The sequence below is a fragment of the Leopardus geoffroyi genome, chromosome C1 (assembly GCF_018350155.1).
Source record: "Leopardus geoffroyi isolate Oge1 chromosome C1, O.geoffroyi_Oge1_pat1.0, whole genome shotgun sequence".
Classification (NCBI taxonomy): domain Eukaryota; kingdom Metazoa; phylum Chordata; class Mammalia; order Carnivora; family Felidae; genus Leopardus; species Leopardus geoffroyi.
Window position 1 is genome coordinate 6,844,624 of NC_059328.1, and position 26,061 is coordinate 6,870,684.

Here is a 26,061-nt window from a genome sequence, read left to right on the forward strand (position 1 = left end):
GGGATGGAGTCTGGCTTCAGGCATGTCTCCATCCAGGAACCCAAGGACGCCTTCAGGACCTGCTTGTACTCTCTCTTCACGCCGAGCTCTGCTCTCCTCCACGGTCGTCTTTTCTCAGACCGCCCCCACCAAGGGCAGCGAGAGGTGGTCACCAGCAGCCCTAGATGGATATTCTCTCCTGCTACCCCAGGTGGAAATACCCAAAGAAGTCCAACGTCAAAACCCACTGGGCTGACTTGACATTCACATGCGCATCCTGGAATCACTGTAGACAGCGATTGGCTGGGCCTGAGCCCCCTTCCTGGGTTCCAGTCCAACCCCTGTGGCCAGGTGGGTCTCAGGCCACAGGAGCGGCCAGGAATGAAGTCAAGCCATCTGAACCACTGGGACTGGGGGTGTGTGGGGTTTGTGAAAGTCCCCAGCTCCCAGGTGAAGAACCTGAAAACTGCCAGTACCCAGAAGCCCCTCGTACCCCTTTCTCCTGGGGCACCTGCCCTCCTTCTGGGGGTAACCCCTGTCTCTTCTGCCAACGTAGATTAGTTCTGCCTGTGTTTGTTCTCCGTGGAGTTGGAACCATGAGCACCTATTCTTTTGTGCTTGACTTCTTTTGTTCAGCTTTATGTTTATGAGATTCACTTATACTGTTGTATTTGTAGACCGTGCATTCTCATTGCTCTGGAACATGCCGTTGGGAGAAGATACCATAATTTATTTTTCCATTATACTGCTGATACGCACTTGGGAACGTTCCAGTTTGGGGCCATTACAAAGAGCAATGCTGTAGACACTCCTGTGCGTGTCTCTTGGTGCGCGTGTACTCGTGTTTCTGGCGAGCGAACGCCTACGGTGCAATTAATTGCTGGCTCACAAGGCACACGGGTGCTCAGCCTTAGTAGACACTGCCAAGAGTAGAGACTTCGCCAAAGTGGTTGTAGCAACTTGCGTTCTTGGAGCAGCGCGAAAGCCCCTGGATTAGTCGGTATCTTTGTCGCGTACGTTTGCAGAGAGAGGAGTCAGCTTCATAGAGAGTTCGGGCTTGTTAGCAGCTGCATGTGGGTCCTGGGCCCACAAAGAGAGGGAGGATTCCTGCTGCCCCCTGTCCCACCTCTGGCATTTGATTATGCCCCGCCCGCACCCTCCTGTTCTTCCTTTCTCAGGGATGAGCTTTTTAAGAGCGAGTTTTCCCTTGCATCCCGCACGGGTGAGTGTAGTTGAAGCCTTCATTTCCATAGCGCTAAGGGGCAGAGGAGCAGAGGCGCCTTGGTCTCCGAGCACCCTCCCTTTGGCTGGAGTCCCGAGGAGCTCAGGCCACATGTGCTCATCTTGACCTCAGGATCGAGTGGCCACGGGTTCCCCTGGCTTCCTGAGCGTGGCCACAGGACAGTTAGCATCGTTAAGTGGATCCTCCAGGATTTTTGACTGTCCCCCACATTTTGAATCAAAAAGAAAGCCTTTGGCCTGGTCATTCTCAGAAAGAGGAACCCAAGTAGGATGTGGTTTTACAATCAGAGGAAGTGGATCCCAGCAGTGGTTACAGGGTGATGTGCCCACGTGCTGCAGCTCCGAGCAGATTCAGCACCAGCCGTTCTGGGAGGGGGAGTCCTGGGCCCAAATGGCAGAGCCCAGAAGAATCTCTCTCTCAAACTAAATTCCTTTCAATTATTTTTTTGAATGTTTATTTTTGAGCGAGAGCGACAGAGCACGAACGGGGGAGGGGCAGAGAGAGAGGGAGACACGGAATCCGAAGCAGGCTCCAAGGCTCCGAGCTGTCTGCGCGGAGCCCGACGCGGGGCTCGAACCCACAAACCGCGAGATCATGACCCGAGCCGAAGTCGGATGCTTAACTGACTGAGCCACCCAGGAACCCCATTTTTCAATTATTTTTAAAAGTCATCGAAATCTAGGAGGATGTGACCTTAGGGTAGGGAAATATTTTTCTAAAGAATAAAAATCATAAAACACAAAGGAAAATACTTGACCACGTCAATACTGCAAACTTTTGCTCACCAAAAAGACACTAAAAACGGAGTGAAAAGATGACCTGGACCAAAAGAAGACATTTCCAACTCCTTTAATCAACAAAGGAACTGAATCCAGAGTATATAAAAGAAACCCTGTCAACCAATAAGAAAAAGACAACCCCACAGAAAAAAACGGGCAAAAGTTAAAAGCAGGCTATTTGCAGAGGATACAGGGAAATGCAAATTAAAACAACCAGAGAGCATTCTGTGACCATCAGGTTGGCGGAAATGAGTAAATGTGATGACCCCAAGGGCTGATGAAGGGATGGAAGTAAGCAGCAGACCGTGGTGGTGGTGCCATTGGCAACGGGCCCCTACGTTAGTAAAGTTCAAGGTGTTTGGCTCTCTAGGTTATTGTCATGATGTGACAGTTCCACTCTGAGGTGTATACACACACACACACACACACACACATATATATATATATATATGTATATATACCCTGGACCTGTGCTGTCCAGCGAGGCAGCCCCCAGCTGCACGTAGCCCTGGAGCACTTGAAATGTGAAGAGTGATGGGGCACCTGGGTGGCTTAGCCCGTTAAGCATCCGGCTTCGGCTCAGGTCATGATCTCGCAGTTTGTGAGTTCGAGCCCCGCATCGGGCTCTGCACCGACAGCTCGGAGCCTGGAGCCTGCTTCGGATCCTGTGTCTCCCTCTCTGTCTGCCCCTTCCCCGCTTGTGCTTTCTCTCTCTCTCTCTCTCTCTCTCAAAAATAAATAAACATTAAAAAAATGTGAAGGGTGATGGAGGAATGGAATTTCTAAACAATTCGTTTAATTTTAATTCATTCAGATCTAAGAAATGGATACTGCACTCATTTCTTGGAAACCTTTTATCTGCAACAACTTGGGTCTCTGAACCTACTTTTTTAGCTGTAAATGGCATGAAATCTACATATAGATGAGGTATTTCTGATGGAAATCTAGTGCCCAAATTGCAATGTGCTGTAAGTGTAAAATATACACCAGATTTCAAAGACTTAATACCAAAAAAAAAAGTGTAAAATATCTCATTAGTAATTCTTTTTTTTTGTGATGATGTTTTGAAGTGACTATAGTTTGGATATATTGGGTTCCATACAATATATCACTAAACTTTATCTTTTTACTTAAAAAATTTTTTTTTAATTTTTAAAAAAATATTTATTTATTTTAGAGAGAGAGAGAGAGAGAGAGTGAGCGAGCAAGCAGGAGACAGGCAGAGAGAGACACGGAATCCAAAGCAGGCTCCAGGCTCTGAGCCATCAGCACAGAGCCTGACATGGGGCTTGAACTCACAAACTGCAAGATCATGACCCGAGCTGAAGTCGGACGCTTAACTGACTGAGCCACCCAGGCGCCCCTCTTTCTACTTTTTTTAAACGTGGCTGCTAGCAACTTTGACATTACCCGTGTGGTTCCCATTGTATTTCTCTTGGACAGCACTCATCCAGACTCTACATATACACAAAGTGAGGTGTATAACGATATGCATTGTAGCATTGTTTGTAATAACCAAAAAGAGTAGAAACAAACCCTGAGGTTCATCAACAGGAGAAGGGGTAAATAAATTGTGGTTTATGTACAAATTGTTTGATGGCCAAAGCCATTTTTAAACCACTTGGTTTCTGGTTAGAAAGTTTCAAAGAACTGCAGCCCCTGGTCCTTCTTGAGTCCTGGTTGTCTGACCAGGGACCCTGCCATCCCCCGTTTCTGCCAGCTGGTGGCTGTGGCCGGGTCTCCCACTTGTGCGTGTGTTCCTGAGAAGAAATGATTTGGAACGGGTCTGTTAGTGTCTTGAGTTTGGGCCACTGCGGTGAGGGATGCAGACAGAGTGAGTGCCCACCTGTGATGACGGATGAGATGGGGTCTGGGGACAGTAGGAGCCACAAGCCACCCCAGGCAGGACGAAGTCCAGAGGGAGGCGAGCTTTGGGCGCCCACGGGAGGGACTCCTTCCTGAACATCCCACTGCCAAAGGTCCTGACAATCTGTTTTCCAAAGGATCCCTTCAAAGGATTCATCCAGCACCCTTAGGGTGCCTCATTTTGCCTTCTCTTCCTTTTCAGGACAGCTGGTGTCTTTGGAGTGAAAAAACAGGATGCCCCCTGGGGTTGACTGCCCCATGGAATTCTGGACCAAGGAGGAGAATCAGAGTGTGGCAGTTGACTTCCTGCTGCCCACGGGTGTCTATCTGAACTTCCCTGTGTCCCGGAATGCCAACCTCAGCACCATCAAGAAGGTACGATCCTCGGCGCCTTGGGTGGCTGGGTTGGTTGAGCATCTGACTTCGGCTCAGGTCATGATCTCATGGTTTGTGAGTTCGAGCCCCGCGTCAGGCTCTGTGCTGACAGCTCGGAGCCTGGAGCCTGCTTCAGATTCTGTGTCTCTCTCTCTCTCTCTGCCCCTCCCCCGCTCTCACTCTGTCTGTCTCTCTCATAAAATGAATGAACATTAAAAAATAATAATAAATGCTTACAGTTAGTGCCCAGCTAGCATTTTGAGTTCAGCTTCCCCCTTTATCAGTGCACGATTACACTCACCAGATTCCAGTGAGAGCTTCAGGGCGTGGTTCCCATGGTGGCCTTTCCTTCTGTCCATGACTGTGCCATCGTTTTTCAGAACCACACCCCATCCAAGGCCACTTAAAAGAGTCTTATCTGTCTTCTCTCTTTAGAGCTGTCATCTCAGTAAACATCATCTTTGGAAATAGTTTTTAGTTTTTGTTGAATAATTGTCCGGGTGGATTACTGAGTCAAAGGGTTAGACATCTGGAAAGTATTTGGTAGATGTTGTCTTGTGATCTTTCAAAGGGCTTATCCCACTTACCAAGTGTGGGATTTAATGGATCACGCCAGAGAGCAAGACCTCAGCTCAGAATTTTAAACGCTATACTTGGGAGTTGAACACACACAAAAAAGGGAAAGAAGCAAGGGACCATCTTGGAATTTTTGTTTGGTTTTTGTTTCTCAATCTCCCCTTCCTGGGAGGTTCCTTTAAAAATTAAAAAAAAAAAAAAAATTGTTTCCCATTTCAAAAGTAATATGGACACATTGATTTAGGAAAACGGGAAAAAAACAGAAAAAGGAAAAAAGTCACCTGGGATCCAGCCCTTGTGAGACAACCACAGTTAACAGTTTGGCTGCTTCCTGTTTTCTTTTCTGTGGAGTGTTGCTTTTTGTGATAATTCTGATTACGGACTTTGAGATCTCTTTTTTTTTCTGAGTTAACATTATAACATCTTTTTCATGTGAGTTAACTTTATGTAAATTTCACTTGATGGGTAATCTTATCTTTCTGAACCGGGCATGCAAGCTACTACAATTCCCACACTGCAGAAATGCAAAACACGTGGGGCGCTGCACACCCCCCCCCCCCCCCCCGATTTGACTTCAGTTCCTTCATACTTTTATTTATACCAGACGCCAGAGAGTAAATATTCTCGGCTTTGCTGGCCATCTGATATTTGTCGCAAGCACTCAACTCTGCCAACGGAGGCCCAGAGCAGCCCCAGACAATATGTAAATGAGTGGGCGTGGCTGTCTTCTAATAACTTGGGAGCAGACCAGGTTTTGCCTGCAAACCAGTCACTTTTGTCGAATCCTGGTCTATACTAATTACTCTGTTTATTAGAGTTGTGGTTTTTGTTTTTTTTAAGAGAGGGAGGGAGAGAGAGAGAGAGAAAGCACAAGCTCAGGAGAGGGGCAGAGGGAGAGAGAGAGAGAATCTTAAGTAGGCTCCATACCCAGCACAGAGCCCAACTTGGGACTCGAAATTACTACCGTGAGATCAAGACCTGCGCGGAAATCTGGAGCCGACGCTTAACTGACTGAGCCACCCAGGTGCCCCTATTAGAGTTGTTTTTATGGACATGGGCTTGAATTAGATCTGCTGCTCTATACCTTGGGGTTTTTTGTTTTTTGTTTTTTGTTTTTCCCACTCACCGTGTGTCTTGTGTCCCTAGATTCTGGGTCATGTCCCTGTACCAATCCCTTTGTGCTGATGGACCATAATTATCCGTCCCCCGTGGAAGAAAAATAGGGCTCCTTTCCCGTCTTCTCTGTGACTCAGTGGTGAACAGTTTTGCAGTAAAGCTTGACTATTAGATGGCTCTCTCAGGGGACCCTGGGGACACCTTGCCCTGAGGCCACACACTGACCGCCTTAGCTGAACACAGCCCATGGAGGGTTTTATGGCTCTCTCAAGTTGTTTGCCTTTTCTGAATTAGTTGCCAACATTTAGAAATCAGGGTGATGAACCCCAGGACTAATAGCTGGAGGTCATGTCTGGCTGGCCGTCTCTCAAGGGTAACATACAGGGGGGACTGTGGACAGGACTTTAGCGAATACCAGGCACCTTCCACAGAAGGGCAGTGATGGTGACCCATGCGGTGCTCCAGGGGTCTGGGGAGGGCAGGGTCGTGCAGGGGAGGGACACCCAGATTGAGGTCAGCCTCCAGCCACCTCCCCGCTCCCCGTGGCCCCGCTCACTTTGGTCGGAGGGGCTGACCGGCCACTGTCCCCTCAGGTGTTGTGGCACCGCGCCCAGTATGAGCCACTCTTCCACATGCTCAGCGACCCTGAGGCCTACGTGTTCACCTGCGTCAACCAGACCGCGGAGCAGCAGGAGCTGGAGGACGAGCAGCGGCGACTGTGTGACATCCAGCCCTTCCTGCCGGTGCTGCGCCTGGTGGCCCGAGAGGGTGACAGGGTGAAGAAGCTTGTCAACTCACAGATCAGCCTCCTCATCGGCAAAGGTGCCCCGCGTGCGGGTGGGCCCTCCCCTCCCTGCCCGGCCCCGCCCCCCCCTCCCTGCCCGGCCCCGCCCCCCGTGTGCGTTGGGCCCTCCTGGCCCCGCCCCTGCCCCGCCCCGCCCCCTTGTGCGACGGCCCGCCCCACCGTGTCCCTGCCCCGCCTCCCCTCCCGCCCCCCTCGTGCACCGCGCCCTTCCCGCCCTGCTCCGCCCCGCCGCGTGCGAAGGGCCCTTCTAGCCCCGCCCCTGCCCCTCCCCGCCCCGCCCCGTGTGCGATGGGCTCTCCCGGCCCTGTCCCTGCCCTGCCCCCGTGAGTGGTGGGCCCTTTCCGCCCCAACCGCGTGTGCGGTGGGCCCTCTTGGCCCCGCCCCTCCCCGTCCCCTGGCTGACCCAGCCTCCCCACCTCTCAGGCCTCCACGAGTTCGACTCCTTGCGGGACCCCGAGGTGAATGACTTTCGCACCAAGATGCGCCAGTTCTGCGAGGAGGCGGCCGCCCGCCGGCAGCAGCTGGGCTGGGAGGCCTGGCTGCAGTACAGCTTCCCCCTGCAGCTGGAGCCCTCGGCCCGGAGCTGGGGGGCCGGCACCCTGCGGGTCCCCAACCGGGCCCTCCTCGTCAACGTCAAGTTTGAGGGCAGCGAGGTGAGCCCGCGGTTCCTGCCGGGGACGCCGGGGCCCGTTTGCTGCGTCCAGGCTGCTGTGTCCAAGGGGGGGGGTGCTTCCCCGTGACACTTCCCAGTCCTCCGCCCTCCGCCCCAAATCCACTCTCCTCCCAGTGGCGCCCGGTGGTACTTGTGGGCATCCATGCATGCGAGGATCTCGGCCAAATGTCCCACCCGGCAAGTCGGATGAGAGGCAGAATGACCAAATGGCCTTGGTCACTGGTCCACTCATTCGTTCAATAAGTATTTCTTGGGTGTCAGCCACGTGCCTGCATCAGACTCTGCCCTCGGAGCTCGCGCTGGGGGGAGGGGGCACCTATTACAAATAGGCAACCCCACCCTCTGTGTCCCAGAGTCCAGGTGCCACCCCCTCTGCCCGCCCCCCCAAGTGTGGAGGGCTGACCCTCCCTCCCCTCCCTCCCCTCCCCCCGCCAGGAGAGCTTCACCTTCCAGGTGTCCAGCAAGGATGTGCCCCTGGCACTGATGGCCTGTGCCCTCCGGAAGAAGGCCACGGTGTTCCGGCAGCCGCTGCTGGAGCGGCCTGAGGACTACACCCTGCAGGTGAACGGGAAGCACGAGTACCTATACGGCAGCTACCCCCTCTGCCAGTTCCAGGTGAGGGCGATGGCTGGGAAGGGCCCTGGGCCCCCCTTGAACATGAGGAGCCAGGCCTCTCTGGGAGTCCTGGCGAGAGCGCCCCCTTGCTGGGCTTGCCCGCCTCGTGAGCACAAGGAGGGCTCTGTCTTCAGGAAGCGGGTGGGGGCAGAAGAGTCCTCAGGAGGGGCCTGGAAGGCCTGGGGTAGGCGGTGGTCGGCATCGGGGAGCCCCCCGGGTCGGGGAATGCTTGGGGCTGCCCCGTCGGCCGCTCACTCTGTGCCCCCGTCTCAGTACATCTGCAGCTGCTTGCACAGCGGGCTGACCCCCCACCTGACCATGGTGCACTCTTCTTCCATCCTCGCCATGCGGGATGAGCAGAGCGACCCTGCCCCCCAAGTCCAAAAACCACGCACCAAACCGCCCCCCATTCCCATGAAGAAGGTGAGCCGGTGCCTTCCGCTTTCCCTCCCCTCCATCCCTTCCTCCCACCTGTTGTCCGGCCCCGGAGCCTCGTGGCTACACCGTGGGCTGGCGGCCGGCCCAGGACGCCTCATCTCAGGCTCCTTGGTTGGTCAGTGGCGACAGCTGGGCCTTGAGCTTGGCCGGCCAAAACTACACCAGTGTGCTGGGTGGGGGCAGGGGGGCCACCCGAGCTTTCCTGGGGCAGGGCTCAGGCGTCCCGGCGCACCTGCACGGCAGGTTTTCTGGTAAAGGCAAGTGGGTAGTTGAGCCTTGCCACAAACCGGCGACACTCTCAGCCCACCTCCGAGTGGCCACGGGCCTTGCCAGGGGTCAGGGGCGCTAGCCACCAGAGCCTCCCCTGGATTCCTCTGCTTTGACAGCCCTGCTTCTCCCTCCCACCCTCCACCCCGCCCCAGCCTTCTTCCTTGTCCCTGTGGTCCCTGGAGCAGCCTTTCTGCGTGGAGCTGATCCAGGGTAGCAAAGTGAATGCGGATGAGCGGATGAAGGTAGGGGGCTTCTGGGGGGAGGGGGGATGTTTTCTGCACAAACAAGGTGGCTGTGGTCTAGAGGGGTGGTGGAGGAAGAAGTGGGGGGGTCACATGAAAGCCACCTGACCACATTACCCAGCATCCCTGCCTGGGGTGGTTGTGAGCCGCTTCAAAACAGGAAGAGGGGAGGGGAGCAGGCCGGCCGGCCAGAGAGGCTAATTCGTAGAAACCAGGCCCAGGGAGTTCTGGGTATTTGACTCTGGTACAAGTGGTGGGCCCAGGCCCGGCCCAGGGATGTGGGAAGCAGAGAGTCTGGGAGGTGACAGGTGCCGAAGAGGAGCGGCTCCAGCTGGGCCCTGGGGCCTTGGGACTCCCTGGGGACACTTGGGAGGTGTATGGAGCATGGGCGGGGACCCCTGGGGGCCACGCCCACTGCTGGGCCGTTCACGCACCCCATCTCCCTCAGTCCTCAGGATAGGATAGCCTGCCAGGTGTCTGTTTTACTGTCCCATTTGCTGGACATTACAGCTGGGTCCGCAGAGGTCGAGTCTCTTTGTGGAACACTTTTTGTTGGGGTAATTTCGCAAACAGGGCAGGTCTGGGGTTCCCGGATGGAACCCTGGAGCATCGGAGGGAAGCAGCTTTCTGGCTGGGCCGGAGGGCTGTCAGGGTAGAGCTGGAGGAGCCAGGGTCGGCGTGTTCAGGTGGCATTAAACATTCCCCTCCTCCTGGGGCTCGCACAATTCTGAGCCGTGGAGGTAGGCTTGGGCATTAGAACTAGAAAGGCCCCTGGAGTTCCCAAGCCCCAGTGGGGAAACTGGGGCCCAGAGCAGGGAAGTGCCATGACTTGGGGTCCCACAGAGGCATGGGGAGCCCATGCACAGCCCGTGGTGCCCTTCCCTTCACCCTGTGGCCCCTTGAACCTCTCAGACATTCGGCCGCCCCTCTTCTGTGCCACTTTCTTCCACATGGAAAGTGGGATTCAGACCCGTGTGAACTGTGGACATTTCAGGAGCTCTGAGCCTTAGGTGGTGGGGGGAGAACCTGGGAGCGGGGAGAGGCTGGGTCTCTGCCACCTGTCACCTGCGCCTGCACCTTCCCCAGCTGGTGGTGCAGGCCGGGCTCTTCCATGGCAACGAGACGCTGTGCAAGACGGTGTCCAGCTCGGAGGTGAGCGTGTGCTCAGAGCCCGTGTGGAAGCAGCGGCTAGAGTTTGACATCAACGTCTGCGACCTGCCTCGCATGGCTCGTCTCTGCTTTGCACTTTACGCCGTGATCGAGAAGGCCAAGAAGGCTCGGTCCACCAAGAAGAAGTCCAAGAAGGCGGTGGGTGGGGCTGGCTGGGAGGCTGGGGCCAGGCCTCTGGGAGCCAGCCCACTGTGGGTCACTCCCCCTTATCCACTCAGAGCAGGAACGCACCTTGGGGATGGGGGGGGGGGCGTCCCGGGAGGGCTGGCCGACCCAACCTCCCGGCCCCTCCCGCACTGGCCGCCACCCCTGCTACGTGAGGGCTCTGGGTTCCAGGACTCATGAGCATGGTGACTCGGAATATCTGGGCCTAAGCCTTCAGTCCTGGTGGGAACCTGGAGGCGGCTCCCTGGGGTAGGAGGACGGACGCACTGTCCTCACCGGGAGCAAGAGTGGCCTGAGTCAGCAGCCAGCAGGGAAGGCACGGTGGTTGAGCACTGAGTCACCAGGGCCCAGGATGTGACTGGCCACTGAGCCACGCTGACTTACCCATAGCTGAGCTGGGCCAGCCTTCTGGGGCCGGTGTGGTTCGTTTGGGGGTTTCTCAAGAAGCCAGGAGCAGGGATGCGACTGGAAGTGGAAGGGAGCCAGGAGGCGGCTGACCTTGCTGGCTTCCTCACAGGGAGTCTGGGTGAGGGCGGGGAAGGCGGCCTGGAGGCTACACCCATCCTGCAGATGAACAAATGGCCCTGACCTGCCCGTGGTCTTTCCCAGGACTGCCCCATCGCCTGGGCCAACCTCATGCTGTTTGACTACAAGGACCAGCTCAAGACCGGTGAATGCTGCCTGTACATGTGGCCTTCCGCACCAGGTCTGCCCCGGCGGGAGGGAGGGGCCCGGGGGCGTGGGCTCCCGGCCGGTGGCGTTCCTCGTGCAACTCCCATCCATCCCTGTGTCCAGACGAGAAGGGGGAGCTGCTGAACCCCGCGGGAACAGTGCGGAGTAACCCCAACACGGAGAGCGCTGCTGCCCTAGTCATCTGCCTCCCTGAGGTGTCCCCCTACCCTGTGTACTACCCAGCCCTGGACAAGGTCAGCCCCCTCGCCAACCGGGCCTGGCGGGACCCGCCCTCCCCAGAGGCTGTGGGGCTAAAGATGACTTTTCCTGACCCTGCCTCTGGGGCTCCCCAGAGCATGGTGCCCCCCCCTCCGGCCCCCCGGCCCCCGCCATCCCCTAAGTGGCTCAGGGCCAAGGCTTGGTCACCACACACATTTGGGGACCTGCTTGACTCTCTAGAATCCTAACCCGCTAAAGCAGGTGGGGAGCAGTGGTTCTCAGTCAGGGCCGCTTTGTTCCCTAGGGGACTTGGGGCCATGTCCAAAGACACGTTTGGTTGTCACAGCTCCTGGGAGAGATGCTCCTGGCATCTAGGGGGAGGAGGCCGGGGGTGCTGTGCACAGGACAGGTCCCAGTGCCCAGGCATTGACGCTCCCCGTCCCCAGAGCCCCCCGCCCCCCCCCCCCCCCCAGGGCTGGCCCGGGCCCGGGGGCTCCGCTGAGACGGGACCGCTCATTGCAGATTCTGGAGCTGGGGCGGCACGGGGAGCACGGGCGCTTCAGCGAGGAGGAGGTGAGCTGGGGGCCGCGGGCGGTGGGGCGCCTGGCCTGGCCGCAGCTCACCCGGCCTGCACCCCTCAGCAGCTGCAGCTGCGGGAAATCCTGGAGCGGCGGGGGTCCGGGGAGCTGTATGAGCACGAGAAAGACCTGGTGTGGAAGATGCGGCACGAGGTCCAGGAGCGCTTCCCGGAGGCGCTGGCCCGCCTGCTGCTGGTCACCAAGTGGAACAAGCACGAGGATGTGGCCCAGGTGGGCGGGGGGGCGGGGCCGGGGGCGGGGCCTCCGCCGCGGGCCCCCCACTTGACCTCCTGCCCAGCCGCGCCTTGACCACCCGCACCCCCAGATGCTCTACCTGCTGTGCTCCTGGCCGGACCTGCCCGTCCTGAGCGCCCTGGAGCTGCTGGACTTCAGCTTCCCCGACCGCCACGTGGGCTCCTTCGCCATCAAGTCTCTGCGGAAACTGACGTGAGTCCCGCGGGCTCCCCGCCCGCCCCTCAGAAGCGCGGTTTTGTCCCCGCCTCCTGGCGGCCCCCCCCCAAGAGGACTGAGCCCTGCCTGGGGTCTGCTCAGGTGAGGCCGGCCTCCCTCCTCTGCAGGGACGACGAGCTTTTCCAGTACCTGCTGCAGCTGGTGCAGGTCCTCAAGTACGAGTCCTACCTGGACTGCGAGCTGACCAAGTTCCTGCTGGACCGGGCCCTGTCCAACCGCAAGATCGGCCACTTCCTTTTCTGGCACCTCCGGTACTGGACCCGCCGGGCCTGGGGAGGCGGGGCCCCTGGCCGTTCCCACCTTGCCCGCCGGCGTGGCTCAGCCGTCCCCTCCTTCCTCCAGCTCCGAGATGCACGTGCCCTCCGTGGCGCTGCGCTTCGGCCTCATCATGGAAGCCTACTGCAGGGGCAGCACCCACCACATGAAGGTGCTGATGAGGCAGGTGAGGCTCGGCCGGGAGTCCCTGCCCTGGGTGGGGCCCTGTGTCTGGGCAGGCTCGGCCCCTTCAGAGCCCCCCCACCCCGGGCCGGGCTGAGGCTCGGAGCCTGTCCCGCCGGCCTTCCCACGCTGCCCTCCTCTTGTGTCTCCCCGCCAGGGCGAGGCGCTGAGCAAACTGAAGGCCCTGAACGACTTTGTCAAGGTGAGCTCCCAGAAGACCACCCGGCCCCAGACCAAGGAGCTGATGCACCTGTGCATGCGCCAGGAGACCTACCTGGAGGCCCTCTCCAACCTGCAGTCCCCGCTGGACCCCAGCACCCTGCTGGCCGAAGTCTGGTGAGCCCCGAGCCCCTTCCACGGCCTCCTCCCCCTGCCCCGCCGGGCGCCCCGCGGAGGGGCCCGTGCCGACTGCTTTCTGGCCCACAGCGTGGAACAGTGCACCTTCATGGACTCCAAGATGAAGCCCCTGTGGGTCATGTACAGCAACGAGGAGGCGGGCAGTGACAGCAGTGTGGGCATCATCTTTAAGAACGGGGACGGTGAGCGGGGCGGGCCCTGGACACGCGCTGCGCGACCCTCACGGGGAAGGGGGGGGCGGGCTGAGGGGACGGGGGGCCTGGGGCTGGGCGCGGCTGGGAGTGGGGAGCCCACCAGAAGCTCGTGCTTTTCCTTCCGGGGACGGCCGCACAGACCTCCGCCAGGACATGCTGACTCTGCAGATGATCCAGCTCATGGACGTTCTGTGGAAGCAGGAGGGATTGGACCTGAGGTGAGAGGCCCTCCTGGCGTCCGTCTTTGGACTTGCCCCACGCCTAGGACCCTGTCCCTTTGGAGGAGTCCTCTGTCAAAGCCAACGCCGACACCGATGCGGGCAAAGGGGCCGTTCTCAGAGCAGAGACCAGTTTGAAGTCAGGGCCGAGGGAGGCGATGAGGCCGCAGAGTGAGGGCGCAGAAGGCCCGGCCGGGCGCTCGGCGTCTGTCTTACTCCATTGTTTCCTTTGCTCCACGCTCCCTGGCTTCCTGCCCCGTCTTGGGAAGCAGTGACATCTTCTTCCAAACCATCTGGATTTCTCTCTGAGCAAACACGAGCTCAGCTGAGGCGCTGACTTTTCCTCTCTGCATCTTGAGGGCTGGCGTTGACCTCTCCAAGGAGCCCTCCCCTGGAGTTCCAGGCGTCAAGGACGCCTCCCCCCACCTTTCTCCTCCCTTTCAGCAACGCCGCCGGCGTCTCCTGTGGCGGTTTTGGCTGTCTTGAGCTCCTCGGGCTGGCGGGGGGCGGTTCACACTGCCCCAGGGACAGCCCTTGACCATGGCATTTCCCTGCCCCTCCTCCCTCCTGGCTAGGATGACCCCCTATGGCTGCCTCTCCACGGGGGACCGCACAGGCCTCATCGAGGTGGTGCTTCACTCAGACACCATCGCCAACATCCAGCTGAACAAAAGCAACATGGCAGCCACGGCTGCCTTCAACAAGGATGCCCTGCTCAACTGGCTCAAGTCCAAGAACCCTGGGTAGGTTCTGGGCCCTGGGGACAGACACCCTTTCCAAGAGGAGTTTGGGAGTCAAAGGTGAGGAGAAGGGCCCGTGACAGTCTCCATGACTTCTTGGCTCAGCCGAGGACCAGGTCTGCTCTGTGTTGGGGTGGGTCAGGTCTCTGTTCCCCCAAGGATCAGTTAGCTATTGTCCTGCAACGACCACGCTCATCTTAGGCATGTAAAACCACCACGGGTTATTACGGGCCCACAAATTGCAGTTGGACCTGGCCGAGCTGAGTGGTTCTTGGGCCGGAATCATTCATGTAACCGTTACCCTCTGGTCGCTTGACCGGCCTGGATGGCGCCAGTCACGTACGTGTCTCCACGTGCTCTCCCCTCAGTGAGTAGACCAGCCTGGGCTTCCTTCCATGGCAATGGGTAGGTTCAAGCGCTACAAGGTGTCTTAAGGCCGAGGCTCTGGGACGAGTCCAACAGGGCCTCCTCCATGTCCCATTGGTCCAAGCAAGTCGTAAGGCCAGATTCAAGGAGAGGGGACACAGACCCGACCTCTTGGTAGAAGCTGTTGCAAAACGGCACGGCCGTGGGTTTCAACACCCCTCCCCACCGACACACACACAGGGAAGCCTTGGATCGAGCCATTGAGGAGTTTACCCTCTCCTGCGCGGGTTACTGTGTGGCCACTTACGTGTTGGGCATCGGTGATCGGCACAGTGACAACATCATGATCCGCGAGAATGGGCAGGTAGGGGCCACGTGGGCAGCACCTGTCACCCCCCCAGCCTACCCCTCCGCCCCCCCCCCCCCGACCCCGCAACCCGACACCAAGGCACTCTCCTCTCTGACGATGGCTTCTCCTTCCCTTTTCTTAGCTGTTCCACATTGATTTTGGCCACTTTCTGGGGAATTTCAAGACCAAGTTTGGAATCAACCGTGAGCGCGTCCCATTCATCCTCACGTACGACTTTGTGCACGTGATCCAGCAGGGGAAAACGAATAACAGTGAGAAATTTGAAAGGTAAGGGTGCTCGGGGTCCCAGGCCGGCCGGGTGCAGGGCCGGGTCCTGTAGGAAGAGGCGGGGGTGTCGGGGGCTCAGAGGGAGCGGGGGCTGTTTCCAGGGCGAGAGAAGCGTGGGAACGGCCGTGAGGACCCAGAGCCCTGCCTCCCCCCTCCCTCTGCTCCCCCCCCCCCCCACCGCCCCCCAGGTTCCGTGGCTACTGTGAGCGAGCCTATACCATCCTGCGGCGCCACGGGCCTCTGTTCCTTCACCTCTTCGCCCTGATGCGGGCCGCCGGCCTGCCTGAGCTCAGCTGCTCCAAAGACATCCAGTATCTCAAGGTAAATGCCAGGGCAGGGCCCTGCCAGGCAGAGCGGGCGGCCCCCAACTCCCCAAGGCCTCTGCCTCTTCTGAGCATTGCGGCCTGGGGGGGCCCTGAGCTCAGTGGACCCCGCACGGCACTCCCGGTGTGGGTCCTTCGCGCCACCCACGAGCCAGCGGCAGGGGGGCCGTTGCAGGAGCATCGGGACCTCTCTGGGTCCACCGTCTGGTCCTTCACAGGCTGTAGTGGTTCCGCTTGTCCCAGACGGCTGAAGTAGATTCCCTCCCTCGACGATGAAAAATGCCTTTCCTTCCCGCGTCTTTTCAGTTTGGGAGAAGCTGGGGGTCAGAGGGGGGCCGGCCTCAAGCGCCTCTTTGGTGCCCAGTTCATGTAGAATGAAGCTGCATGGGGCAAGTCCTCCTTTCCTCCTCCTGGGGTTAATTCCCACCGCAGAAGGCGAGCCTACGTGTCCACCCCAGAGGCTTTTGGCGGGGGGGGGGGGGCGGGTCACAGCTTCCTGGCTGCAGCTGGCATCCTACTTTGAGGGTGGCTCAGGAGGCCCGTCTCGGCTTGGGGTCAGAACAGAGTCCTTCCCAAGGGGGATGTCGGCCTCTGTCTCCCGCAGGTCTTTCGGGAGGGAATTTACAACGTTCAGGGTGGCGGGGTCTGCCTGCCGTAACGGGCCCCCCTAATGGCTGGAGCTCACTGCTCTGATGATCTTCCCTCAGGACTCTCTGGCCTTGGGAAAGACAGAGGAGGAGGCTCTAAAGCACTTCCGAGTGAAGTTCAACGAAGCCCTCCGGGAGAGCTGGAAGACCAAAGTGAACTGGCTGGCCCACAACGTGTCCAAAGACAACAGGCAGTAGTAGCAAGCTTCTGGAGGCCCCTGGGCCTGGAGGGAGCGGACCGCCGGCCTGGGGAACCAGGCACCCTCAGCCGTCCTCTGGGGCCCCGAGAGCCTGACCCGCACCCCACGGGAAGGAACCTACATGATTGCCTTTTGTTTACACTGGTTATTTATTTATGACTTGAAACGTTTCAGGAACTCGACAGCCATAAACGGAAATGCATCCTTCGTGCAGGGGAGGGGTGTCCTCAGCCAGAGCCCCCGGGCTTTGGTGAGAAGACAGAGTCGGGCACTTCAGAGGCCGCACCTCACTAAGGACTGTAACCCCGAGTCTTCCAGCTGGTGAATCGGGACCCGGCAGAGGCTGCTCTCCCCTCCGGGAAGCCTGCCTTCCTCCCAGGCTCCCGCCGGGCTGCCCGGGGCTTGGCCCCTGGCAGTTACCTGGTGCCCACTTCTCCGTTCACCCCCTCCACCTTCGTGCTCTCCACGGGCTGAGCGCAGGGCAGCTCCCAGAGGAAGTCTGGGTACCCTCTAGAATCAGGGATGCTTGCTTTCCACTTTTAAAGTGACTCTTGGGTACGGGAAATCCTCTCCTCTGCTGTAAAGCGGTTTTGTTTGCGGGTAAGGAAAAAAAAAACAAAAAAACACCCCAACTACTTATGGACCCTCTGTGGCTCAGAACAGCCTCCGCCCCCATAAAGTATAATATATGCTGGTCCTCAAGACATTAAAAAGATCTGAGCTTGATTTAGCTCAACCTGTCATGGATCGAGGCAAAAGCAGGTCAGAGTACTTCGCCCTGACCTGCCTCGCAAAGCAGGTTTTAAAGCCGGACCTGATCTCCAGAACTCTCTGCTTTGGGAACCTGCTTTGAGGAATCAGGTACCAGAAACCTGAGGTCTTTGGTGGAATCTTTTTCTACTTAGCTCGAAGCAGTTCAGGCTTAGCCTTAGGGGGATCCGAGGAGCTCTAGAAACACCAGGTTCCCGGGCCTCTCCCCAGCCGTCTGAAGACATCTCTGGAGAGGGGACTAGAAATCCGGGCTTCTAGAAGCCCACGGGTGATCTTTATGTGTTGGGAGGCCTCGCGAGGCCGGGCAGAGTCAGGCGCAGCTGCCCTGTGGACAGGTACGGGAGCTTCAAGAAAAAGCCCACCGTCTTCTTCTTCGGTCAGTTAGCAGAAGCCACGCGGTGTGGTCCATATGCAGAACACCACCGACCACACTCTCGTTCCCAACTAAGTGTGGAGGTCATCTGGTCCACCTTGCCAGTCCAGAAATAGAACAGCCGAGTGTACGTCTATATGTTATTTATTGAAACACGTCTGTGTGCTTCCTGGCGTTCTGGTTCCGGTACACAGCCTGGGTGCTTGGCGAGGAGAGTATTTTCTATTTTTTTGTTTTGTTTTGTGTGTGTGTGTGTGTGTTTTAGTCTTTTCATGTTTCTGTATGGGGAAGGGGAGTTCAACACAACTGATGGGGGTGAAGACCACCGCTCTGTGAAGCCTTCACGTGAGAGGTAACGGCCTACGGAAAGAAATAAAAGCTTTTTTATGTTGTGTTCTCAGGTCAAAAACCAAGCCAGAGAATGCAGGGTTAGAACAAAACCAGGACGAGACCTGACGCGCGCTCCTACTGGAGTTAGAACCAGCACTTTATTGTAGCGGGTACACTTTCTGACCTCATCAATATACACATCTACAAAGTGACACCACGCGGAGTCCGCATTAGCATCTACCATTGTCTACACAGAGCAGCTACAGCGACAGGACGTGAGGGGCGGCCACACACGACGCAGGACGGCCGCAGTGTCCTTGCAACTAGCAGTTATAATCACAGAACAGTATTCAAAATTATTTTCCCCCAGGTTTAGAAATCTAAAATTTTACATGTAAATTAAAAACAAAGTGCTGTCGGGGTTTGAGCTCATGACTTGTCCTCTCCTTTTCCATCCCCCACGGGCCCCAGAAGCAGGGCCCCTCACTCCTGGGGAGCGGAGTTTGCCTCCGGAGCCGTCGGGGAGAACACTAGCGCTCGGCCTTCGGGCCAGAGCGCATCTGTCCTTGGACGTTCTGAGTCCGGACCACTCAGGCCTGTTCTGTCTCCGCACCAAGTGGCCAGACGCTTTGTGCCATCGGCGTGCACACTCCCCGGCAGGGCAACAGACATCTAGTAGGCGTGAACCCAAGGCTGCACACGAGGAGTCCAGCTTCCTGTGCAAGGAGCTGCCGGTCCTCAGAGGAGTGTGTGGAAGAGGCCAGGGACCCCAGCTCCCCACCCCTCTGCCGGATCAGAAATGGGTAGAATCCCAAAGGAAAGACCTGGCCATTTCCAGCCTCCGGAGAGGGGTCTCCGATCCGGTCCCCTGCCGCTGAGCAGTGCTGGGAAGTCCGTGCCCCTTAACTGCCTGGCCGCCCACCGAGGGTGTGCATTGAGCAGGGCCCGAGCGGGGCAGGCCCGCTCTCCTCCAGGGTGGGGGTGGGGCCGGAGCCCACGGGGTCTCTCCCGTGTTTCAAGCTTCACTTTGCATGCCAGTCCTGGGTCATACTAGCACGGAGGACACGAGGAATCCCAATTTATTTACAAAATATTAAAAAGTTCATCATCTACATATTAACCCCCATTCTGCCATTTTATACATGCACTAGTTTGGAAAAAATAAAGACTTTAAAAAAAAAAAAAAGGATTATGAGGCGGGAGGGGGCAATTTTAACCCTTTGTCAACAAGTCCAGCGATCGCAGCTTTTCTGGAGGTGCGAGGTGGGGGGGGCCGCACAGAGCGAGCCGCGGGGAGCTCAGAGCGATCTGGGCGGAGGGCGGGGCGACAGCGAGCACAGGCGGGTGGTCAGCGATGGAGAGGGTCTGCAGACCTACTGGCCGGAATGACTTTGTACACCGTGGACCCTTGGGGCTGGGGCAGCAGAGTCTCCTGAAGCGGAAGGAGGGGCGGCGGGGGCGGCCCAGGGCTCAGTAGCTCAGGGTGGAGTCGTCCCACTCCAGCTGCTGCTGCCGGTTCGCGCTCTGCTGGTCCCCGTGCTCCCCCTCCTCCTCCTCGCTGCTTTCCGACTCGGCGCTGGTGATGTCATCCTCCTCCTCCCCGGCTTCGCTCTCCTCCTCCTCTTCCTCCTCCTCCTCCTCCTCGCTGCTGTGCTGGTCCTCGTACGTCTGACAGAGAGACGGCACGTGAGCCCCTGCGCATGACCCCAGTGTCCAGTGCCACTCACCCTCTGGGAGTCACGGACGAAGGGGACGCCCGACAGGTCACCTCACCCGAGACCAAAGGGGAAACACGGCTCTGGCCACCACCCATGGGCTGTCACGTGCAGGGAGCGCGTTTCTACCCTTGCTGGGCGGCACAAGCTTGAATGAGGCCTCTCTGTACCTCAGTTTACCCATCTGCACCTCACTGAGTTGTCACGTGGATCACGTGACATTCAAGCCACAGAAACGTGGAGATGCCACGGCCACGCTGCCTCTCTGGCGTGAGCCCAGCTCTGGCCCCGGCCGGTGGTGGTGTTCGGTTGCAGGGGCCGCCGGTCCGCACCTACCTCCATGGGGTTCACGGTGATGGTCAGAGCGGAGTCATCCCAATCCATCTCGTTCTCCTTCCCGGTGTCCTGGTCCCGCATGGTTCGCTGATGAGCAGCCCGGATCCGGAAGACTCCCAGGATAATCATGAAAACCAAGAAGCTGACACACACCACAATGACAACAGTGGCGGTGCTGGGGACAACTGCGGAGGGAGGAGAGGGAACGGGGCTGTGGTGGTGTGACCCGCCCCAGAGGGCGGTAGTGCCCTTGGCCCTCATCCTCCGCAGACAGACGCACACACGCGCACACACACACTGACGCGGCATCTGACCCGGAAGAACTCAAAGAAATGTGAGGAGTCGCGGCACAGGTTTCAAGCCCAGGGCCGGCCACTTCCTGCCCTGTGGGGCTCCAGTCCCTCCCGGGCAGCGCAGAGTAAGAGAGGCAGGCCGGTCGTGGCTGTTCGGACCCGGGGCCGGGCTCTCGGCGGGAGGCGGGAGGGTGTCCCCCCGCCCCCCCGGACCTGACCCAGCCGGCCCTGCTTCTTGCCCACGGCCCTACCTGCGAACGGGTGGGGGCTGGCCAGGTTGTGACCCGAGAGATCGACGAAGGCATGGCGCTCCGGGTGGACGAACTGCGGCTGGGCGGCCATGTGGCTGGCGTGCTCCATGGGGCCGGCCGTGTGAATGACGTTCACCTGCAGGGAGAAACACAGGCGGCCTGAACGGGTCCGACAGGCGGAAACGCGGTTCAGAAGCTAACAGGAGCAGCGCTACGCGGAGGGGTCCCTGGACCAGCCCTGGTGGGCAGAGGAGAAAAGAACAGAAAAAAATCGAGGGTCGGCCCTTGGACGCCGTTAACTACCTGATATTTGCGCACATCCAAGAAACGTGGCACTGTTCTAATTCCTTTTTACTGTATTTCGTAAAGGAATCTGTCCACAAAAGAACAGAAAAACCCCCACCACTGTCCCTCACCACAGGCCCATCTCCCTGCTTTCCCCCCAAACCACAGCGCATCAAAGAGCACAAATCCTAGCCATTTATTTCCCTTCGAATCCGCTACCCTTTGGCTCAAGCAAAAGACTCATCGATTTCTCAGCACCGTGACTTCAGCGTTCTGCTGCTCTGAGGCCACCGTGCAGACACGCCAATTGCTGAGAATAACTTTGGGCCCATTTCTCCAGACCACAGAAGCCGTGAGGGACGACGGGGCTGCAGTCCGGGCCTGTGGAAGACTTCAGAGCAGGGGGAGCGCCCTGTGACCACCGTGCCCTGAGTCACCACTACCGGGCTCTGCAGACGGCACAGCAACCCCCCCCCCCCCCCCCACGGCCAGCCCTGCGTCTAGACCCCTCCCCTGGGGCCGGCAGTCTTCAAAGACTCTCTGGGTCCCTGGGAATTGCCCTTTGCAAAACTGCCAAATCTCAGCAAACAACCGCGGCCCTACTCATGAGGTATTAACGGCCTCTAGCTCTTGACCACCTCCTTCCGAAGGCCCCGAAGGCCTCCGTGAAAGGGATGCACCGGACGCACCCCGGCCCGGTGCCCACCCAAACCGGCGCGGGTCAGACCTGCAGCGGCCCCCAGGCCGGGAAAGGCTGGCGCACCTGGGTTGTGGCCGAGCAGCTACCCAATCACCCACCGCCGGCCCTTCTCAGCGTGGGCCCTGCACGCACCTCCACCTGAAACTCGTTGCTGATGTAGCGGCCATTGAGCTCTGAGCAGACGAGCCTGAACTTCCGGTCAAGCAGGGACCTGGTGTGCCAGTTCCGATAGCGGAGGAGGCGCAGAACCTCCTCGTAGCTGGCCATGGTGTCCACGCCTAAGGGGAGGAGGTGAGAACATTGCCTGGTGGCTGGGGTCAAGGCCAGGGTCAGAGCAGGCTGGGGTCAGGCACAGGGGCAGCTGGACCACACGTGTGTGCACTCCGGCTTTCCAGTTGTGGGGAGAAATGCAAGCGTGTGGGCACATCTGTCCCTCTCCGGGGTGTGTGCCATCGTGTGCCTGACTTCCGCCCCCTTGTAAGGACGGGAAGTAAGGCAGGGCCTGACTTCCCTTCCCGCCGGGACAGCATCGATCCTAGTGAGCCTCTCCTGTCCCGTGGCCTCCAGGACCCTCGGGGCCCGGAGATGACAGGAGGCGGGGCTGAGGCTCGCGCTCACCTGTGAAGACCATGCCCAGGTCGGAGGCGCTCACCGCGATGCCCTTCTGCTGCAGGCGGGCCATGTCTACCTCCAGGCTCTCCTGTGCTGGGTTCAGTTCCTCCCCGTCCACGGTGACCTCGCAGGTATCCAGGTCATGCACGATCTCCTCGGACACGAGCGACTCTTGAACTGCAAGAACAGAACCGCAGATAGCAGAGGCCACGGAGCCCAGGGGGGCTGGTCACGCCGGTGGGCTGCTGGCGCTCCTCAAGCTCACAGAGCCCTTTGAAAAATCGATGACAGAGGCACAGGAGAGTCCCTTTCAAGAAACGGGGTGCTGGTCCCCAGACAGGCCCAGAACAGGGGGCCCCTCCCCACCCAGCAGGAGTAGCAAGTGCCCTGCAATCGGCTCAAATCTTCTCAGCCTCCCCTCAAGGGCATCTCAGGTTCGGATGTCACGCCGGAGGAGGAGAGTACTCTCCAGGTGGGTTTCCAAAGAGCATAATGAGCTCTAGCCCATGGGTCAGATTCCAGAAGCTGACCCAAGAATAGCATTACAACATCCAAATCTCTCAAAATCCCAGAAAAAAAGAATTCAGTAAGAAAGCAGCAGCAGTGGGGTTTCAGCCGCGCCCCCCCCCCCCCCCCCCCCCCCACCAACTGGGTTTGAGCCAAGGTGAGGGCGACCATCGCAGGCAGAACTGCCGTTACCTGTGGGGTCCTCGTCCCCATCCCCTTCGGGCTCCACTTCTCTCGTGATGGTGCTGATGATCCGAAGCTCAGGGAAAAGGAAAACCCCCTCTGGGCTTTCAAATTCAGAAGCCGCTCGAGCAAAATGGTGGACCCCACTCAGGCTGATCTTGGGCTCCTCTGGCTGCAACACCATCACGTAACCATCCACCGGGGGCACCGAGATGCAGGTAGCTTCATTAAAACACCTGCCGACAAGGGACGGACAAGGCGAGGGTCAGAGCTTCGAGAAGCGGTTTTGTAAGCTACACGCAATGGCACGTGGAGGTTCCAACAGGCAGGAATCCACAGCCCCTGGGGGAACGGAGGCCGCGGCCGTCTGGGAACGGGCCTCCAACACACCGAATAAACACCATTCAAACCCTCGGGTAACCAGCGATGGCTCACCGGTCTTTACAGACGGGAGCCTGGGTTGTCTTAAAAACCTAAACACACACATTTTCTTCTCAAGAGTCACGACCAAAGGCAGATTTATAGTTAAAAATCAGCACGTACTTGACTGTGCTGGTGAGTTTGAGTCTCCGGATCCCAGGTGTGGGGAACTGCCGTGAGTTCAGGTAGGCGATGTGCTGCATGGCTTTATCCAGCTCCCCAACATCATCTCCCTCCAAGGTCAACGCCAACTGACTGGGGTTGGTATGGATCTGAAATCATACCAGACAGGGGCGAGAAAAACGGCTCTAACTGCAAGAAGCTGAAACCACAAACACGCTGGCAAAGAGGGCTAGCTGGGGATCGATCTGACTCGGTGACCTGGAGGGGAAAGGCGCACAGAATTGGCAGCGATGAGATCTTCTTCGGGGGTAAATTCCCAAGGAGCAAATGTATCTGTGATGTAAGAGATACAGGGGCCTGGCTGGCTTGGTTGGTGAAACGTGCAACTCTTCACCTTGGGGTCCTGAGTTTGAACCCCACGAATGGGTATAGTGATACTTAAGAAACTTAAATCTTAGGGGCTCTTGGGTGGCTCAGTCAGTTGAGCGGTCTGACTCTTGATTTCAGCTCAGGTCATGATCTCACAGTTACTGAGTTTGAGCCCTGCACTGGGCTCTGCGCTGACGGTGTGGAGCCTGCTTGGGATTCTTTCTCTTTCTCTCTCTGCCCCTCTCCTGTTCATGCATGTGCTAAAATAAATAAACTTTAAATACATAAATGAATAAATAAATAAATAAAATCTTAAAAAATATATATATATATCTTTGGTCTCTGTCCCCAGTTTCTGGCACAGAGCCCCCTAAAATCCTGGAAATTTCCTGAGTGACAGAAGTACCTTTTCTCACGCGTAACAAGCCCTTTCCAAGCACACGAGCATCTATGTTATCGAACAGGCTCTGGGTGGCTGAGAGGGTTTCAGGATGGAACCAGCTGCCACAGGAACCAGCCGTGTGACTACAGGGCTGGCACTTTCAGACCTGACCCTGACCTCTAGCCAATGACTTAACCAGCTGTGCCTAACGTAACAGAAGCTCCGGAAACACCCCTGAAAGACCTGGTGTGGGAGCTTCCAGTGTGGGGAGGGAGGCGCTCCTGGAGAGGATGGGGAAGCCCCATTCCCCCCTCCCCTGCCTTCTGCATCAACTCCATCTGGTTGTTCCGGAGCTGTATTCTTTAAAACAAACCAGCAGCGGTAAGTTAAGTGTTTTCTGGAGTTTTCCGAGTAGTTTAAACAAATTACTGAAATTGAAAAGGGGGGATTATGGGGACCCCCGACTTTGTAGCCAAGTTGGACAGAAGCGTGCGTAACCCGAGAGCCTGACACCTCCGACTGGCCTCCGCAGCGGGGGCAGCCTCGCGGGCCTGAGCCTCACGCGTGGGGTCTGCGCGAAACTCCAGGCAGTCAGTGTCAGAAGCGAACTGAACTGTGGGACACCTGCAGGTGCCTGGAGAGCTGCAGGTGCCTGGAGACCGGTGGGTGGAAAACCCCCACACGTCCGCCGTCAGAGGTGTTGTGAGCAGAAGCAGGTCTGGACCGATCGCGGGTGGAGCCTCTGCCAACAGCCTGCACCCTTGTGCTCTAGGAGGCGGCGAGCGCCGGGCCCGCGCACGCCCGCATTACCTTCACGCCTCTGCCGTCCTCGGGGGCCTGCAGGTCCAGCCCTTCCTTGCAGGTGTACAGACAGTCAATCACCTTCTTATCCGCGAGTTTCCCAGAACGGACAGTCAGGCCAGCCAGATTACCCCGGAAAAACTGGGTCATGTGCAGGTCGCCACCTTAGGAACACGGGGGGACAAAGCAGGCAGTTACGCGTGCACCCCAGGGCCTCCTGCTTCGCTTCTCAATGCAGTGTTACCGGTGGTGGCGGCTTGATGGAGGGACATGCGGGTTAGTTCGTACCGAATCCTGTTAGCCTTGCCATCTACATGGAAGCGCAATGGAGAAATTAAGTCGTTTATGATCATGCAGATGGCCTGGAGAAAAGAGGTGTTGGGGGGGGGGGGTCCCTCACCCGAAGCCCAGAAGCAAGAGGTCCCACGAGTGTCCCCACACAACTGGCCGCTCCCTGGAAAGGGCGGCCTACGCTGCACCCATCAGCCTGGTGCACGGGTGACATTTTCCAGCAATGCCAGCCTTTTGGACAGACTGCCTTCTCAATCAGCTGGGTCACGCTCTGGGTTGCCTTTTCTAACAGCACACTTGGGGATACACACAAACTTGGGACTGAGCCCACAAGAATAGGCCTAGAAAGATAAAAGGGGCACTTACTACCCTAGCCTGCACCTAAGAGGCCTCACATGATACCTGGTTGAGCTCCACGGTGCCTGCCCCCAGGATAACTGGGAACTGATGGTGTCAGAAGGAAAAGAGAAACCCAGAAAGCGGTCCTCGTCACACTGTGGCCAAGAGCCAAAGAGCATGTGAAAAGCAGCTTACTCTCAGGGCACCTGGGTGGCTCAGTCAGTTAAATGTCTGACTCTTGATTTTGTCTTGGGTCATGGTCTCAAGGTTGGTGCATGGGTTCAAGCCCCATGTCGGGCTCTGCGCTGGCAGCCTGGAGCCTGCTTGGGATTCTCCCTCTCCCCCCTCTCTCTGCCCTTCCTCGCTCACACCTACCTCGCTCCCAAAATCGAGTTTAAAAAAAAAAAAAAAGCAGCAGCAGCTTATTCTCGCAAAAGGACAGAGACCAATGCCCAGAGCATGTCTCATTCCTGATAAGGACGTCAGACACTGAGCCACCACCAGGGACTGCGATTTCTAAGAAACCTGCGTTTAAAATTTAGTACTGGTCAGGACAGAGTATCTAGAAACGAGCCTCTTCCTGTCTCATGGTTCAGCCCCATGGGAAC

General features: G+C 57.9%; 2 protein-coding genes across 11 annotated transcripts in view; one reads left to right on the plus strand and one right to left on the minus strand.

Moving 5' to 3' along the window:
* Positions 1–19,062, plus strand: part of PIK3CD (phosphatidylinositol-4,5-bisphosphate 3-kinase catalytic subunit delta) — a 56,016-nt gene extending 36,954 nt beyond the window's left edge. For 4 of the 6 annotated variants that reach the window (XM_045482071.1, XM_045482074.1, XM_045482070.1 and 1 more), the window contains exons 3-24: positions 4,070–4,242; positions 6,528–6,756; positions 7,163–7,392; positions 7,848–8,027; positions 8,301–8,450; positions 8,888–8,977; positions 10,064–10,285; positions 10,922–11,018; positions 11,108–11,238; positions 11,726–11,776; positions 11,845–12,012; positions 12,107–12,228; positions 12,360–12,503; positions 12,595–12,694; positions 12,848–13,026; positions 13,117–13,229; positions 13,381–13,459; positions 14,035–14,202; positions 14,806–14,929; positions 15,057–15,202; positions 15,391–15,523; positions 16,233–19,062. In XM_045482071.1, coding sequence (XP_045338027.1) covers positions 4,102–4,242; positions 6,528–6,756; positions 7,163–7,392; positions 7,848–8,027; positions 8,301–8,450; positions 8,888–8,977; positions 10,064–10,285; positions 10,922–11,018; positions 11,108–11,238; positions 11,726–11,776; positions 11,845–12,012; positions 12,107–12,228; positions 12,360–12,503; positions 12,595–12,694; positions 12,848–13,026; positions 13,117–13,229; positions 13,381–13,459; positions 14,035–14,202; positions 14,806–14,929; positions 15,057–15,202; positions 15,391–15,523; positions 16,233–16,370 — 3,135 coding nt within the window. In that variant the 5' untranslated portion in view covers positions 4,070–4,101 and the 3' untranslated portion in view covers positions 16,371–19,062. The remainder of the gene's footprint in view (positions 1–4,069; positions 4,243–6,527; positions 6,757–7,162; positions 7,393–7,847; positions 8,028–8,300; positions 8,451–8,887; positions 8,978–10,063; positions 10,286–10,921; positions 11,019–11,107; positions 11,239–11,725; positions 11,777–11,844; positions 12,013–12,106; positions 12,229–12,359; positions 12,504–12,594; positions 12,695–12,847; positions 13,027–13,116; positions 13,230–13,380; positions 13,460–14,034; positions 14,203–14,805; positions 14,930–15,056; positions 15,203–15,390; positions 15,524–16,232) is intronic. The other 2 variants (XR_006713287.1, XM_045482075.1) reach the window with 2 other exon arrangements.
* CLSTN1 (calsyntenin 1) overlaps positions 17,975–26,061 on the minus strand; it is an 88,952-nt gene continuing 80,865 nt past the window's right edge. For all 5 annotated transcript variants that reach the window (XM_045482077.1, XM_045482076.1, XM_045482079.1 and 2 more), the window contains 8 exons: positions 24,833–24,987; positions 23,272–23,420; positions 22,738–22,964; positions 22,045–22,215; positions 21,559–21,704; positions 20,442–20,577; positions 19,898–20,082; positions 17,975–19,514 (listed from right to left, as the gene is read on the minus strand). In XM_045482077.1, coding sequence (XP_045338033.1) covers positions 19,317–19,514; positions 19,898–20,082; positions 20,442–20,577; positions 21,559–21,704; positions 22,045–22,215; positions 22,738–22,964; positions 23,272–23,420; positions 24,833–24,987 — 1,367 coding nt within the window. In that variant the 3' untranslated portion in view covers positions 17,975–19,316. The remainder of the gene's footprint in view (positions 19,515–19,897; positions 20,083–20,441; positions 20,578–21,558; positions 21,705–22,044; positions 22,216–22,737; positions 22,965–23,271; positions 23,421–24,832; positions 24,988–26,061) is intronic.